Source organism: Ixodes scapularis, unplaced genomic scaffold (genome assembly GCF_016920785.2).
Source record: "Ixodes scapularis isolate PalLabHiFi unplaced genomic scaffold, ASM1692078v2 PGA_scaffold41__6_contigs__length_2269736, whole genome shotgun sequence".
NCBI lineage: Eukaryota > Metazoa > Arthropoda > Arachnida > Ixodida > Ixodidae > Ixodes > Ixodes scapularis.
In genome coordinates this window covers 532,659-550,771 of record NW_024609870.1, presented here as the reverse complement: position 1 = coordinate 550,771, position 18,113 = coordinate 532,659, and the positions used below count along the sequence as shown (strand labels likewise).

Genomic DNA, 18,113 nt, shown 5'->3' with positions numbered 1-18,113 from the left:
GAAGATGGGCAGTGTCTACATGCATGCAGCCTGTTTGTATGTGCCAGTTAATGTGCATGTATGTCTGCAGAGGAGCCTGGGGTCACTGTACTCAAACTTTCCCATCTGTTCCTTAAATGGCAAGGAAACATTGTTTGTTTATCAGGTCTGTGCCAGAAATTATGGACAAAAGGCATTGTTCATTGAAAAGATAGAGTTGCTTTTAATTGGAGAAAAGTTGTGTCTTCCTTTGCGATTTGAAGTCACCAAATAATGCAATTATAAGATTAAAAAAAAATATTGATCACATAAAGCTAACTTAATTTTAGTAGGTCTCAGAAAGAATGCTTCTGTCAATGCAGCCTTAAGAGGTTGCACTGACTCAGACTGGTGTTTATCTTAAATCTCAAGTTACTGCATCTTAAACGCTTTTGTGAGTAACTTGGTATTTCATAAATACCCTTTGAGAGTGAGTATTAGTACTCCGACTTAAATACTTTTTTGCAAGTAACTTGTACTCACTTTGTAACTTACCCGCAAGTTACTGTAAACTTTTTTCGTTGGAAAAAAAAAGATTGAAATCAATCTGTTGCCCTTTCTTTCCTTGTACTGGTTGTGCAGAGAGAGAACAAGGCGTCTTTGTATCAACTCGGGGCAAAAGCTAATCCCCAGTAGCAAGAAAAGATTTTTGTGGAATGATTTTCCTACGTCACTGCCAAGAGGACGTAGCTGACCGGCTACGGCCAGGGTGTATCTTAAGAGTATCTTGAAAGTAATGAGTTTGAGTATATTTAGTACTCTACTGAGTTACTTTTCAACCTGATACCACAGTACCTTACCTAACATATATTTTTGAGTATCTTGCAGAAGCTTGGAGTGATTCTTTGAATATCTAAGAGTTAAAGGGCCTCTCCAACCTAAATGTAGCGATCATTGGTCTCATGCCTCGTGCAAGTTTATGTCCCTTCAATAACGCTGCTAAATTATCAAACGAAAATAACTACTTAAGATTTCATCAGAAAATTGGTACCTGCCACAAGGATTTCATATAAAACTAATGACTCCCATTTTAGGCTGGAGGGGCCCTTTAACTTCCGCATCCTTAACTATTAAATCATGGTGCCTTAGCACTAATTGATGCTTCTTGATTGAACAAAAATTACATACTTAAGATTGTACAGAAGTGCCCAATGTGTGTTTGATTGATGTGTTTTTATTTCTTCTTCAACCTCATGTTGTTGCTGCTTGCCTTGTAGGAATACAAAGCACTCTTATATATAGAGTATTTTTTAGGCTTTGCACTGTTTTTAGAAAAGCCATAAAAGCAACACAATGTGGTCTGTCCAGGTGACTTACATGGCCAGGGGGGCATAATATAAGAGGCTAATTGTCACGATAAGCCACTGAATTAACTAAAATATGTTAATTATACATTTTTAATTAGTGAAGATAAACATATGGGGCCAATTCAACACCTGCTGAGTGTCATCAAAAGCCACTAAATAAGTAACGGTGTTGTGCTAAAGATGAAAATCTGTTTTCTGCCGCTATTTCGTCTCTTGTGGGACATGGTATATATACAATTAGGTTACAATTATGGGGCGATTTCATGGGGAAGGATTAAGTGCAAGATGGATAGCAGTGGTGACATTCGTCAGGGGAAGTTTGAGCCCTGTGCATGTTCGTTGAACGCGAGCCTCTCAGCAGTGGTACTTCTTCCTAACAATACAATCGTGGCAATAAAGCTTAGTAGCTGCGTTTAAGACGTTTCATGTTTGTTCCCGTTTTCGTCCGCCGTCTCCAGTTTTTAAAGTATGTGGTGCAGTGTCCTTTGACAATTTCTGGCAAAGTTTTGCAAGCTCTTTTATGTGACCTATATAAGATATTTTGATTGGCCTTGATACCACCAAAAAGCTCAAACTTAGCGCTCTTTTTTTTCATACAAATTTGATACTATATAAGTTCAATTTTGTACACATATGTACAAAATAAAATCTATTAGAAACATTCATATGACCAAATGTTTAGAAAAGCTAGCGAAGTTGGGACCGATTTTCTTAATAATCCCACTTCTTATTTGCCGCCTGTTTTATTAGTAGCAAGGCATGATTGTAGTAAGTAAGAAAATATATATGGAATATATAGTGTTTTGTTTGTATAACTGAAATTAAAGATTGCATCTGACATTAGTGTGTTTTAACAACGCCCTCACACGGGTGCTATTCCTGCCAACACTGTGCCGTAAATATGGGTATTCACATAAAGTTGTTACTTAACATGCAAGTTTAAAAATAATTGAAATAGCGCAAACAGCAGAATAAAAGTTATTTCCTCCACAACAAAGCTCGCTGTTTTACAGCACACCTCTAACAACATTCAAGCTTTATTTCCGGTCCTAAAAACGGAACTCTATATATTATCCACTTTCTATCTTCGAAATGAAACAAATTAAAAAAATATTGTAAATATTCTCCTATCACCCTCGTCTGTGTACCTCCCATTCATTATGCATCTAGCGGAAATCATTTGAACAACAATGAGAGGATCCAGATGAACTAAAATGAAGCTAAAAGAGGTGCGCAACAAGGAGCAACAACTGTACTCGGTGAACCGTGAGAAAGCCAAGATAAGAATCCCCTCGCTCCGAGAAATTACTAAGCTTCCGCACTAATCCAATGATTAAAGTACTCGAAACGCTTCCTCTTTATCCGCTATAGCCTAGTGAATCAGCAAATAAAAAGTAAAGCTAAGAAGAGAAAGAGCTTTGTTTCATTGTCTTTCCTCAATGCTGCAGTAAGAGTTTGTATCAATCCAATCAATTATCCAAACCCCATCTCTCTCTCTCTCTCTGAAAAGACATAAAATTTTGTTTCATTGTCGCTTTCTGTAAAATGTGTTCCCCCTTTCTTTTTTGTATATCTGTGGAGTGAATTGATCACACTGCTTCTTCCTTCCCGGTCTTCCTGGTGCCTACAATCCTTTTTCTCCCCGGCGCTTTCGTTCCCGAGAGACGGGCGCCTTGTAATGAGGGTCCGTAAATCAGTGACACCAAATGGATCGAGCAATTGGGATCGATCTTTCAAGGCTAATTGTCACAATGAGCAAAGAAGAATCTAAAGCGCAAAAAAAAAAAAGAATACGAAGATAGAAGGTTTCTTTGGTTCCTTTTTTTCTTTTTCCATCCATCTTTCACTTTCCCTCTCACTCTGCTTTTCCATTACCCTCGCTCATTCACCTTTTTACGGATGGCTGAATCGAGTTTCGCATGGTGCCGCCTGACAGTCTTCCTCTCAAGTGCTCAGAAAACAGAAAAGAAAAAGGAGAACGAAAGAAACAGGTCACAGAAGAGCTAGACTTTTTCATTTTTAACTTATTGATATCTGTTTCTTGAGAAACCAGGGTGTGTAGCAAATTATTATTTTGTTATTCCCTGACTTTTCCAGGTTTTCCCTGACAATTTCAGATGAAGTTCCCTGACTCCTGTAGAAACGGCTAAATATATAAGACCGTTACAAGGCATTTTTCATTTATAGAGCACAATTATAATCAGCACAGGTTAGGGTATCTGACTGGAGGGTCTAATATTGCACAAACTTTGTGCAAACCACAACGAGATGCACACTGGCAAGGCTTCCATAGCAGCATACTCTGAAAGACGGGCGCAACATCATGGCAGATGGTATATCCTACCTTGTCCTTCTCTAACTGAAGTTTTGCAGCGACTTCACATGCGGAAAACACGAGAGGGAAAAGTGAGGCTGATGCTGCTGTAGAACGAAGGGATCCGTGAATCGCTACCGAGTTTAAGCTCCAAATTATATCGGCCTTTGTCACAGCGCTCCTCAGCTAGTAGAAAGCCGCTCATCCACGTCTCCACACTTGTGGTGGCTGCAAGCTCCTAAGGAGGAACATGTGCGGTCTCCGCTACATCCGATCGAAAAGTAAATGACAGAAGTCCAGGTTGGGAACGACAGCTTGAATGACACTTCAAAGCAGCAAGGTGCTTTTTGCTCGATGCGTAACTCGAAACTGCCGTGCTTCCCATGATGTTCAAAGAAAACATTTTGTGGCACATTGAGCATTGAGCACTGTGAGGATCATTTTACACGGGCTTAATCCAACTTGCATATTCCGAAATATTCAAGTTCGTCTAGTCTGGATTAAACGAGCACTTCGTTGCCGCCGACATCGTCAGTGAAGAAGTCACTTCCGGAAGACGATGAAAACACGACGCTCAACCACACACGTCAATAACCGAATGGCAGCGTGGCCAGGCTTGCGCAGCCGTAGGGCATAGCCGCCAGATGCACACTGTCGGATAGTTTCAGCTTAACGCTTGGATTAGATTGGGGTCTGTGGCTTTCCCATTTGTTACTAAATATAGTGGCTCTAACTGGATCTAGTTTAGTGTCGCGCCCTCAATCCGATCCAATCTAATGCATGACTTGGACTGGATTTGTCGGCTGTTCTCTTTGCACTGGGTAGCACATGCCACAACGGGTGAGCAGAGCCCGTGATCCGCTCTAAGCAGGATTTATTGCCTATTTTTCTGCCCCCGAAGTCCTCAAGTCTTTGCTCAGGGGCACTCGATGGCATTTCCGGCTCATTTTCCCTGACAGGGCTTGCTTTTTAACAATTACTCTGACAATTGCCTGATTTTTCCCAGTAATTAAAATTTCCCTGACAATTCCCGGTTTTCCCGGTCGCTAGACACCCTGGAAACAAACAAAAACAAATCTGGGGAATTTTACGACGAACAAGAAAGGAAAAACGAAAAGCCAAGTCGTGCAAACCGACTTTCGGAAAAAAATCTCAAAACCCTGTCCTTGGCATTGCAGCATCTACAACATTGCAGACAGCGAGAAGGGGTACCGGAGTTGCTCATCGTCGCCTCCCAGGTCGCCTCTGTCGTATGCTAGGACCGCTTGTACCTAACCTTCCCAGCATTCCACGCCTTGCAAAGAGTCGGCAAAAGGTAGGACTGAAAACTGAATTGACTCCGAGGGAAGAATACAGCGAAGGGAAATAAATCTACATAATTGACCCAAATAAAACTAAGCAAGAAGAAAATCACAAGGTAAAAGAAAGCCAGAAACTACATAACACTCTAAGTTCCCTCTCAGAGTATAGCGTTAAAATCGTATTTGACACGTCGGTTTGTCGTTCAAGAGCCCACACGAGCGTGCACCTTTCAAATTCATGAGTGCGACGTCAATGCGGCCCCACTTGACTGGGTCTGTCACAGCGTCATGGTTTTCCCCCTTTAAACGGATACTGCAACAAAATTATATCGTCTATTTTATTGTCTAACTGTCAACCACGTTCTGGCCACACCGCTGAGACAAAAACGTTTTGCTCGAAAAGACAACAAAACATTATTTAAAAGGAATAAACCAAATGTTGCTACGTCATTATGCACTTAAAAGCAGCGCTGCTCTGCGAAAGTATGGTGGCAAGCTCCATGTGCGCAAGCTCCATGCGCGCAAGGTGCGTGTGCGCAAGCTGCGTGTCCGCAAGCTGCGTGTGCGCAAGCTGCGTGTGCGCAAGCTGCGTGTGTGCAAGCTGCGTGTGCGTAAGCCCTGTCGAACCCGATTTCCCTTCTTTCTCGGCCTGTTCAACTCTTGCAAGGAGGGGCAACCAAAAAGGGCCAGGTTGTCATGCGTCGACGACGGCAAGTGGCAGAGCTGATGACCACCCCAGCCCTTAAGCGACGTCTCGTCTGTGACGTCACTTGGTATTGCCTTCTCCGATATGGCACGTCATGTTCGAAAGCTCGCTAGAATTGGTCCTTTGAAACGGAAAATACAGCCATCCGTTCAAAATACAAGCGTGCGATTGTCATTAACAGATTGAGTTGATTTCTGAATCTGCGAGCTATATTTTAGGTTTCGATTCAGTATGCCATTAAAAGCCCGGTAACCAAATCCATTTCCCGGGCCGGCTTCTTTGTTCCCAGCCATGTATTTGGAGTGTGCAATATTCTGTCGCGGCTTTGTAGTCTTTTTTGAATGTAAAAGGAACATTAAAATAATCTTTTATCGAATTACAAGGTACGCCGCACGAGCCTAATGTCGGTTCCACCAACTCTGAACCAATGTCTGTTACCAGCACGGGCAACTCGATAAGTACAACGAAATACTTGTGCGGGTTCTCCAAATTTAATTGAGCAGCTTTGAAGCAGCCGGACACGTTAATTATTGCGAGGGTGTAGATGAGTAATCAGCCATAATCACGCCTTACACCAGTGCAGGAATAGTAATGCTAAGGCAACTTGGTAATGCCAGAGGCACATTTGGCAACAAGGAAACATTAAAGTATTGCGTGACAATACGGTCGCGAGAGCACCCGACGGCCAGTAAAACGACTGAGCCATCACCTGGTTAAGGGGTCATGAGGGATGCTTTACGGGGAGGAATGTGAGCCACTTCAGTGATCGATGGAACCAGCGGGATTTCCTACCCGACTCAAGCTATCACACGAACGACGGGGAGCTGAGAGGGGTGCCAGAGTCATCAGACGCATTGGGCAATCGCACTCTCCCCAACAAGGCTCAGTGCGTGCTAGAGGCGTACATGAAATGGCGATATGCAATTATGGCAGTAGCGCTGTTAGACGCACAAAACGACCAACTGCTTCTTGCTAAAGAAAGATGCTTCTTGAATGGACGGATGCACACAAAAACGACATGGAATCCAAAATCAGTTACATAAGGAGCGGCCTGAGGAGGGCACTGATGAATATTGAATACTCCTTCGGTTGACTCGGACGTCATGCGCAATAGCGCAAGCCACAACAAGTTAGGTGATCCCGATGCCACCCCCGGCATACAAAGCGAGGAATTTCTCCCCCATAGGAGTACCCGTTTACACTCGTGTCGTGTGCTTTCCGTTTACGTCGGCATTTGGGCATCGCATTGCGGCTGCTACTTGCTACCGCATTCCCCAGCTTTCCTATATCCCGGTTGCTGGGCACCCCTGTGACCCAGAGAGAGAGATAAGACAGGAGGTGGTAAGGCAGAGCGCGGGGAGAAGTCGGAGCAGCTTCGGCACTGCCATTGCTCCGTCTAATGCAGTGGAACGGCCTGTATTCGCGAGTTTCACCAACATAGGAGCCTATAGTTCACTCCTGTGTGCTTAAAGAAAGGGCAAGCACGCACACAACCAACCTTCACAAAGCGTGGTGAGTACCACTAGGACCGCCCGATAAAGGGGAACAGCCACCTTGCATGCAGCTGTTCTCGTTAGAGAATCGTCCAAAAAAAAGGTTTCCGTTGAAAAAAAGTTAAGCAAGAAACTAAAAGAAAACGATAAGTCTACTCCAACCGAACCCACGAGAACACACAAAACGACAACAACTTCATATCACCGCCACCGTAGACAGCACAAGAAATGCCAACACAAAAAAAGATAAACAAAAAACGAGGTGGCCAACTTCTCTACAATGCACGACATCATGATTGACACGATGAACTCACCCCTGCTTCTATAGTCAGTTACAGGTTAAGAAAAGTATTCGAAGGAAAGGGCGGCTGGAAAGGAGGAAGCAAACGGAAAGCTGGACACGAGAGAAGGAAACCTCCTCTCTCCAGCGTTCCGTCTGCTTCCTCCTTTTCAGCCTTCCTTTCCCTCAAAATCTTTTCTTAACCTGTAACTGGCTATAGCACAGATGCTGTCGTTTGCCTTCGACCTGACTAATTCTGGCTATATCAAGAAGCATTCATCAGTTGTTGTTTTTTTGTGCGTTTTTTTTTTTTTTTTTTTTTTAACAGCAATTTGGTGGAATTGCGGAATTCCGGAGGAAAGCTACATTTTATTTTCCTCACGTTAAGATAAACTAAATAAAAGTAACTTGCTGCAGATTCTACCAACATTATAACTGTAGCACTGCAACTTTAATTAGTTGGAAGACGAAATAATGGTTTGTACAACGATTTCTTTACCTGGGCAATCCGGAATATTGTTTCTCAAAAAGCCTAAATGAACATTACCAAATCAGTTTTGAGAGACGCATACCATCGCTTGAGCTACATCTTTGAATGTCTTTGATTTTTTTCCTTCAAAAGTCTGGCAAATCAAGCCCATCTGGTTTATGAGCGAGGTAATAAACCTGGTTCCTGAACGAGGTAATATAAATTGTCATTGGTTTTGTTTGGTTAGCGAACTAGTACTCCATTGAAATGCCATGGCCCATGTCAGGTCTACAGTCCCTCTGCTTGCTATGAAGATTATGTTAATAATGATATATTAACATAGCGCCACTGAGCTTGATATCACTGACTCTAGATTCGGGGGCAGCTTGGGCACTACATACTACAGTCGGTGACAGGTTAAGAGACTGAAGTGGAAGCTCCTCTCCCCACTTTAGCAGAGCGACGCTGGCAAAGAGGTGACCTCCTCTCCGGCATCCGCTCAGCTAAAGTGGAAAGAGGTGGGTGGAGCTTCCACTTCAGTCTTAACATGTCACCGAGTATAGAAGCTACGGAGTTTTATGCAGTTTTTTAATTCAAAAGTGATCACCGAAGGCAGTAACATTTTGTTTCCAGTCGATCGGCTCGTCGTTAAGAGGAAATAGTAATGAGGACCACAGACAGGGTGAGAGACACATGGGCATGCTCCCTCCATATGTTGTACACTGCACATGCGGTGACAAACACACGCCAACACTCCACCAAGAAGTTCATGCTCCACACTCGAAAGACACTGTCAACAAGGAGAGGGCGAAAATGGCGGAGGAAGTTGGGAGAGCTGGGCAAGGAGCAAAGGGAGGGAGGAGAGCTCGAGATCTGGTCCACATTTCAAGAATACTTTAACGATGAAAACAAAAGACCTTCCTTCTCAAAGCTTCCAGCTCGCTAGTCCCACACTGGTGAGTCATCGCCCTTGCTTGCAATGTAGGTAGATCTGTGCGAACTCACAGCACCCCCTGATCCGCCTTTCTTCACTCTACGTCTCACTCTGTTTGCCTGCCATGAGAAAAAAAAAACATGGACGGAAAAAGAATAATAATTCAAATTACCTGTCGGGCTATACCCAGGGGGAGGGAAAAGAAGCTTCCCCAGCCTTCCTTTCCCTCACCCTGGGTTCTTGACCTGTCACCGACTATAGTTTTAAAAATTATAGCGCAAAAGACAGGACAGAGTGCATTGCCCTGTTCCATTGTTCCTTCCTGTCCTTTTCTGCTATAATTTTGTCACAGAATATAGTTTTCCATGTACTCAGATGTGGTGAAATTCTGACTATGATATGCAAGCAAGAAGTAGCGTTTGAAAGAATTATTTGTGGGTTTGGGGTGTGTGCTTGTGTGTATAAATATCTTTAATATCGAACCAGTCGCCTAAGGCGCCTCAAGAGCGAGCATTCTCTGGACTCATAATACTCAGCAACTTCTTAATATTTGTTCCATATCTCAATCAACCAACTTTTCCACAAAAAAAAAAAATAAATAATCAGAACATGGGTCGTGTTGAGCCTTCCAACTTCTTGTTTCCTGTATTTTGTTTTGACTAGCCAATAAAGGCAGCTCCACACAAACTGATGGCGTAGAAAGAAAACAGTGCCCGTGCAACAGAAATGGTGCCGCCTTCTTTTAAAGGTTTTCGGACCATAAATTTCTGAAGAAAAATTTAAGCCTCCCAAATTAGAGGTGCGTTCTCTTTCCACCTCTCTTTCAATGATAGCTACTGGCTAATGCACGCATTCATCAGCAGGGAATATCAGTAGGCCGAAATTCTCCCGCGTCCTCTCTTCCGTCACATATTTATAAAAGCTTGTGAAGTAAGTAAACGGGCCGATTTCGGCACCCTGATTGGCACGTTTTCATGGACGTCACGTCACCAGATTTACAGGGGAGGGAGAGGCTTCTAGTGTTGTGTTGTGTTAAAGTCGTCCGAAGGTGATTCACACGCTAGACTCCAGCTGGCTCCTGGATTTGCTTACGCTCATTGGGTCAGCAAATCTGGTAGCCGGCTAAAGCCTAGCCCGTGAATCACTGAGGTGTGCTTACCCAAGCCTCTCCCTGAAAAACAAGGCGATGCGACGCCTATGAAAACGTGCCAATTAAGGTGCCGAAATCGCCCCGTTGACTTGCTCCACAAGCTTTTCCGAATGCACACACCGCGCGTCTTGGACGGCCTGAGAAGTCCGCTCGGAAGCCAAACGGGCCTAGAAGCCCGCTTGGCCAGCCCCAGAAGCAAACACCACCGCGCTTACTCGCGCCCCTGGCCGGGACCTCGACACAGCATAAACGACAAAACACAAAAATAACGAGAAAAAAAAAAAAAAAAAAAAACGGAAAGGCCAGACGTATAAAAAAAGAAATCTCTTGATCCATAGAAAAAAGTTCAGCAAGCAACAAAGAAAAAAAGCTCAATAAATTCAAGCAGCAAATAAAAAAAAAGCAAAAGAAATAAAAACGGGCAAAGCAAAACGAAAAAAAAAAAGAAAGGTAAACAATATTAAGGCGCTTAAAGTGCGATTGCACAACCGTTGTCGACACACTCGACTTGCCGAACACTTTTTTTTTTTTTTTGCTTGTTTTATTTTGGGTCTGGGGAGTTGCGCAGAACCAGCAGTGTTCGGGGAAACGGCGCAGCCTACCGTTCCGACACCAGACAATCCCTGCTCTCCCTACGCACGGCATGCGCGTGCCCTTTCCCTCGCTTTTGCCATCCTCCACTTCTTTTTTTTTTTTCTTTTTTTAACGATTTATTGTCTCTCTTTTGTTACAACTACTCTTTCACAGCGTATTTTCCCGCGCGTATGCTGGGTCGGCGGTCTGCCAGCCACGCAACGCAAGCGATGTGCTCGCCACCGGCGCAATCGGATCGCGGAAAAAGCAACGGGCAGCCGGGCTTCGTGTTTCCGCCATGGGAGTTGGATATAAAAAGACAACGATCCTGTACTATTACATGTGATTTTCAAGGAGATGTTTGGACTGTTTGATAAAAACAATAATTCGAAATACCCGAGTGTGATATAACCAGGCTCGACTGCATTATTTTCCACTTAGTTGCAACTTGCAAAGCTTCGTAGAAATCATTGCGTACCATTTTTTCTTTCTTTTAATTTAACATTGCTTTAGGACACCGAAGCAGCAGCGGACGACGCGTCCCTCTCAGAACTGCCGAGGCTAAGCCAGGAGACACAAGACGGCGCATGGCGTTGCATCCGCCCAATCTCCTGCAAGAGCGACTGTCGCTTTTCGTAATACTTGTAGGACCAAAACGTGGGAGGCATTGCAATTCGATGTACAGTTGCTGGAGCAGTACTATCAGAGCAGCCACAGTTCTGCAAACTGCAATGCGCATTGAGAGCAAGATTAGGTTATGCAGAGAGGAGTTTCAGTTGTCCCATTTCCAGCGGGAGCTTCCTACCTTGGACAACGTTTGGGCATTTTGTGCATCTCGAGCGCGCAGCTGAAGTACGGCAGAAGACATGGAACGCGTGGTTGGCAACTCAAAAGATTCGCCGCTTTCATTCGCAATATTCACGACCTACAGGAAACGGTGTCTATCAAACGTCGTAGAACAGCAGTACGAGGCTAGATCTGCGACGCGCAAGTAATTCTAGTTTTGCTACATACGAGCGGTATTAAAGCCTTACTTTTTTCTTCTTTTTTTTTTTTTTTTTATCAGGAAGGCATAGGCAAGCGCTTTTATTGTGAAGCCAATCATCCAGGAGCTAGGGAGTGCACTTCTCACACCGCGGTACCACCGTTGCTCGGAGTTGCAAATTCTGTCAGTGGCTCTCTCAAGTTTTGAGCAGCGCTCCAGGCGAGCCAAACATAATATTTGTAGGCTGCGTTTCGAACATACGTCATTTAGGAATTTTATACTCCGCTCCCTTATAAGTAACTGCATATATTCAGACTGCAGCCAGCGCCACAAGCACAAGAGCCGCTGCTTCGAAGCATTCTTCCCCAGAACGAGCGAGCACTCGCGCTAAAAATGCACATCTCAAAACCAGGAGCAGAGGCTAGCTCGCGCTGAAACTGCAAACAGCATGATTTCTTTTAGACGTTCTGTTAGCACACGTGGACAGATGCTGATAGACGCTCGCATTCGAACGTGACTCGTGCATAATCGGACATTACAGCGCCTCTTTTATGGTCAATGGTTCAGCCAGTATTACATGGTCGCGACTCGTTTTCTATGAGAAAATAGTCATGAACGAGTAATATGCTGAGAGCGTTACGCCCAGTGGAGTCACGAGGGTCAGCGGCACCCGGGGCAGCAGCCCGCCGCGACACCCCCCTTCCCCCCTCCCTCCTCCTCCTCCTCCTCCTCCTCCTCCTCCCCGCCGCGACACCCCCCTGAGCGCTGCTCCCGGGGCGGCCTCCCCCCCCCCCCCCCCGCCCCCCCCCCCCTTGTGACGCCACTGGCTACTTGCAAACACCTACGCAAAAACAACATAAGAAGGGGAGGAGGAAGGGGGGGGGGAGGGGAGGGAGGGCTCGAACCTGCGTTAGTGAGGTGGCAGTTGGATATGCTACAGCCAATGAGCTACTAGTACACTCTTTAGAGCGCAGTGGGTCCGTTTCTGTGTTTTGCGGAGTCGGCGTAACCGTGCTAAATTTAACGGGAAAATAGACGTCACGTGACTTCAACACCAATTCAATTCCCCGCTAAATTTAGTGGGGAAAATGACGTCACATGACTCGGTGTCACGTCGTCTATGAAAAAATTCAATTTCTCCGCTAGATGTAGGGAGAAAATTGATGTCACGTTACCTCAATACCGATTCCCCGGTAAATTTAGCGGGGGAATTGAATTGCTGTTACAAATTCAGTTTTTCCGCTAGATATAGTGGGAAAGCTAGATCTAGTGGAGAAACTGAATTTGTTCATAGGCGACGTGACACCAAGTCATGTGACGTCATTTTCACCGCTAAATTCAGCAGGGAAACTGAATGTGTGTCGAGGTCATGTGGCGTCAATTTTTAAGCTAAGTTTGGCGGGGAAACTATGGGACGAGGGGAGGGTATGGAGGAGCGGGATGGGAGGGCAGGGAGGAGGAGGAGGGGAGAAGAGGAGGGGCATACCCTACCCTTCTCTTCAAGAGCTGTACTCTAATCTAGCATTACAGAGATTTGTGAATGTCTTTCATTTTGTCTATTGCACTGACCTACTAGACTGGGGCTCTTGAAGAATAAATTATTTTATTTGAATGCAAATGTGCCGGCGAGAAAGGGATGTTTTGATGGAAATAGTGAAATTAAAAATAAAACAAATAAAGATCGAAAATAAATAAACTAAGTAATAAATATGAAAACAGCAAATAAATTAAATAATGAATAAATAAATAAATAGGGAATAATGGAAAATAAACAAAATAAAAAATTAATTAATGAATAACTAAAACAATAAATACTTAAAAAAACAAAAGAGTAAAAATAAATTAAAAGAAATAGTTATTAAAACAAGCGACAAAGAAATCAATTGAAATTAAAAGCGTTACTGCCGCGAAGCGCGGCAATAACGCAGCGGGGGGGGGGGGGGGGGGGGGGGTTTAGGGGTTAACACGCGTATTAGTAATTTGCTCAAATGACCCCTCTTCACTGGAACGTCATCCGCTCATGCGATACGGACCCCCATACCAACCCGGGGCGGGGAGTGCTTTGAATGCGGACAGAGGTGCTTGTAAGGCGCCGCGCTCACGATGCGACACACACACGACACGACCGGCCCGTCCTCCGCGGGGGCGACGCACCAGTGCCTGAGTGCGCAGTGCTGCGGTCGCGAGCAGGAAAGCTGGGGATCGAAGCAGGGGGAGGGCAGCCGAAATGCGGGCTTGGGACATCCGCCGGGATTCGAGATCGACCGTCTCCTCGTGGCACTGCAGCAACTCAATCACCACGCCTCGGGGACCCGGCGCCTGCCCGGCGCCTACCCCGCGGGGACCTCTTCACTTTCCCCGCTAGGATTGCCTTCCTTTCTTTCCGCCCGCTTTCCGTTCGTCCGCGCAGGAGGAGAAAGTGGCTCGAAGGAAACGACGCTGACAACTCAATTTCGCGGCCCCCGCGTGTGTGTCCCCGCAAACTGCAACGTGCCGTTTATTTGAGGCCAACTAGTTTCTTTTTCCTCTCCCGTCCACGAGGAGCTCTATAAAAAAGAAATGCTAGCCCGCTACTACGCGGTTAGCATTTATTAGGGATTTGTAGTAGGTCGTTTTCCTCCTCCGCTACAGTATCAGTAAAAAAAAAACATGAAAGCCGTTTACAACTCCCTGTAACGCCGAATTAGAGCGCAGCTCTTGAGGAGGAGGAGGGAAGGGCACTGGGGGGGAAGGGTCAAGTGACCTCGGGGGGCGGGGGGTCACGTGACCTTGTGGAAGCCACGTGACCTTGGGGCGTCACGTGACGTCGGAGGGTCACGTGACCTGGGGCCATGTGACGATGCCGATGACGTCATCAGTGACGTCACTGATGACGCCATCAGTGATGATGATGATGACGATGCGGATGCCGGTGACGTCATCAGTAATGATGACGATGCGGATGCCGGTGACGTCATCAGTGAAGTCACTGATAACGTCATCAGTGGCTATGACGTCAACGGGGGGTCACGTGACCTCGGGGGTATCCCCAAATCACGTGACCCCGGGGGGTCACGTGACCTGGGTAACCATCGTGACCCTCGTGAGGGTAACCCTAGTAACCCTTGTGAGGGCAACTCTCGTGACCGTCGTGAGGGTAACTCTCGTGACCCTCGTGAGGGTAACTCTCATAACCCTCGTGAGGGTAACCCTCGGGAAGGTAACCCTTTTGAGGGTAACTAACCCTCGTAACCCTCGTGAGGGTTACGAGGGTAAGTAACCCACGTGGCCCTCGTGATCCTTGTGAGGGTAACCCTCATGAGATTAACCCTCGTAACCCTCACGAGGGTTACGAGGGTTGCGGTTACGCCGACGGTGACGCCGACGCCGCTCAAGCCGGGAACGGGCCCCTAAGAGCTGCGCTCTAAAAAACGCCGCAGCTGCGCTTGCGCGCCACCAGCCTTGTCTACGTAGTTCAAGGTCTTGTGGCGGATTACGGAGCGCCATCCGGGAAACGGTCCACTACAACCCCCTATTTATAACTTAGAGCGGTGACACTTCGTAAGCCAAACGAACTGTGGTGTCTGATGTAGGCGAAAGCTCCACCAACGTCCAAGATGGGCACCCCACGAACCCTATGAGGACTCAAATGAAACTTGCGGAGACTGACGCGTGCGAGGGTGACGTCCTCCGGGTTAGCCTCGACACGGTTCGGACCTCGAGACCTGTACAAAGCGCTCTCCTCCGGGCAGGGTGTGGAAGGGCAAGCGAGGGGCGGGAGGAAGGGGCGTACCTTGGCCGTGGCGGCGGCGGCGAGGGAGCCGTTGAAGAGCGCGTAGCTCTGCTGCTGTTGCTGCTGAAGCTGTTGCTGCTGTTGCTGCTGCTGCTGGTGCTGTCTCTGCGCGTGTCCCAGGTACCAGTAGGGACTTACCACGGCCGTGGGCAGCTGGCCGGGAAGCATGGCCTGCAGGGGCATCTGCTGCAGCAGCGCGTTCTTCAGCGCCAGGTGGTTGCGCCCGTTGATGAGCAGCTGATCTTTGAGGTGCTGCGGAGGGTGGAAGTACTTGCACGGGGGCTTCTCCCGGTTGCAGCGGCCCTGCGAGAGAGCAGACGGCGGCGCTGGAGCACTGGACCAGAAACTCTGGACACTCGGCGCTTTGACTCACGGCATCGACGCACTAGGAAAATCCCGACTGTCGTAGTGCGTCGAGGATTGTCCTTCAAAGTCACTCCAAAACAGACGAGCGCTCGCTTCGGAAGCGTTCCCGACACCAACGCTCGCACAGCGCAAGCACCTGCAGCTCTAGATGAGAAAAGCGGGTGTACGAACGAGATGGGAGACCCCAGCCCCCGGAGACGCCGCTGACGTCGAAAGCGGGGCACAGGCGGAGGACGCCTCCTTGGACGCAGCAACAAGCAAGGTGCTGACATTATTGAACAGTGCGGTATTTTCCCAGTGGTGTACTCGCGCCTTATGTACGAGTACTTTGCTGGGGTGAGTGACCGACTTTCCTCTTCCACAATTTTATTGTTTGTCCTAAATAAAATGACGCAGCGTCTTTTCTTAATGTTTATTTTTTTTTTAAATTTTTTATCTTTTGAGCGCATCTTCTGGACAGAACAGAATGCAAGTCGATCTGATAACTGCGATCATCTTCCCAGTGCCTCTAGAAGGATAATCGCTTATAATTTAAGCACGATAGAAGAGGAAAGGATAAAATGACTTTCATCGTATCCTGACACGAAACGTGTGAGGATACGGTAAGGTGTGAGGGGACGGCTTACAGGATACCATCCCGATGCATTGTTTTATACATTCATGTTTGATATCATGATGTAAAATGAATGCGCGGATTGCGGGTCGGTTGCGGACACAAAGTCTGCGGATGCGGATCGAATAGGGAGTTTTCGTAGACCGCATTTCCCCTTCCGCAAAGCCATCCGCAACGAAGAAGCCGCTACTGCGCCTGCGCGCCGATGGCCTTGGCTGTAGAGTTCCGGGTAACGTAGCGGGTTGTGGAGAGCGTTGCGGGTCGGCGAAAACGATCCACGAAAGCTCCCTAATAATTTAAGAACGTAGTGGACACGGTTGGGATGCCGATACAAACTCTGCGGATGATAAAACTGTTATCTGCGCAGGGCTCTAATCATCATCAATAAACTTGACTGTATGAAGTTCACAGAACCGCTTGAGACCGACACGGGGGCACGATACTCGAAAATACGCCAGCTGTTGAGACGACCTGCGGAAACGTGTTTTGTTCGCTGTTTGGCAGTGTGAAACACCGGGTCGCGGGGTATGGCAAAAAGGACACTGTGCTCACATCACAGATGTGAAGGCGAAAATACACGAAGTGTGCAGAAAGAGAAAGATAGTAAATGACCATCCTTTAAAAGAATCGGATACACGATGTCCTGCTGCAAAACGAAATACATAAAGATGCAATGATATTCCTAATTACACATAAATAGCGATAAGGACAAATGAAGATTCTTATAATCCTTAACATAAATCACATTTGGGCATCAGCTTCTATGAACTCGAAACTTTGCGAAATACTGCCTCGGGAGGCTAATGTTCATATTCCTTACAATGTTTATGAATTTGGAAGTATATTTTATTTTCATATTGCAGGCAACCACCCCAGTTTCTTGCACAAAGAATGCCGCCTCCACACCGTGAGAAACTTGGACTTCACCAGCTATATGAGCATGTATGTGTGACACAACACGAGGATACAAATACTTCCACGAAATGGTACACCTTTGTAGAGCTGAACTTACAAAAGCTGTCCAATGATACAGCGTGTCCCCTAAAACATTTACTGTGCTTCTTCACCACAACAATAAACTACGCATTGCCAAACGCTTAGTCTCCGCTCAAACGTAGTGCTACCAGTTCGGACCAAATGTAAATGTTTAAGAACTTGCCATGTTATTAGCAAGTTGTACATGATTTTCGGAACATTTCTGTGGGAAAATACTCCATGTACGCGTGAGCAGCCTTCCACCATATACAACTTTTCTAAAGTCACTTCTAACGTTTCAATCAAATAAACACGAGTTCTGAAACGTGGTCATTTGGTCCAGACTGCTTGCGCTAAATTGGGGTGCTAAGTGAGCGTTCGGTAACGCATAGTTTATTTTTGCAGTAAAAAAAAGCACAGCATCTTTTCTTTTTTTTGAGCGGATACTTTGTTGTAGAAAATGGTGAGTGTGCAGTGAGATGTAAAAGTGGAACATGTGCGGACATCGTTTCCAAAAGAATATATATATATATATATATATACACCAACTCATGTTGGATAGATGGATGAATGAATGAATCCGGCTGAGCCCTTTGGATCGGGCGGTAGCTTACGCCACTTAGCCATTTTGTTTTACCATTTAAGCTTAGAATATTTAACTGTGAAATTTATATTCACTCCGCACTGCAAAGAAAGTGAGGCTATAAAAACCCCCTTGCCATCAGTTAATAAGAAAATACGTAGTTTTCTCTCGCTTTCCGCAACCATTCATTTAACCTTTGCTTAGTAATATCTAAATGTCTTGAAATCCACTCTCCCTTCGCTGTCTCTAAAACCCAATGACTTTATTAAATCTA

At 46.0% G+C, this 18,113-nt stretch overlaps 1 protein-coding gene across 1 annotated transcript in view; it reads right to left on the bottom strand.

The window, feature by feature from the left end:
* The window catches only part of LOC8043049 (muscleblind-like protein 1), a 246,785-nt gene that overhangs the window by 38,084 nt on the left and 190,588 nt on the right, over positions 1 to 18,113 (bottom strand). Inside the window, exon 2 of the mRNA XM_040502515.2 lies at positions 15,303 to 15,605. Within this exon, the coding sequence (XP_040358449.1) occupies positions 15,303 to 15,605 (303 nt within the window). The remainder of the gene's footprint in view (positions 1 to 15,302; positions 15,606 to 18,113) is intronic.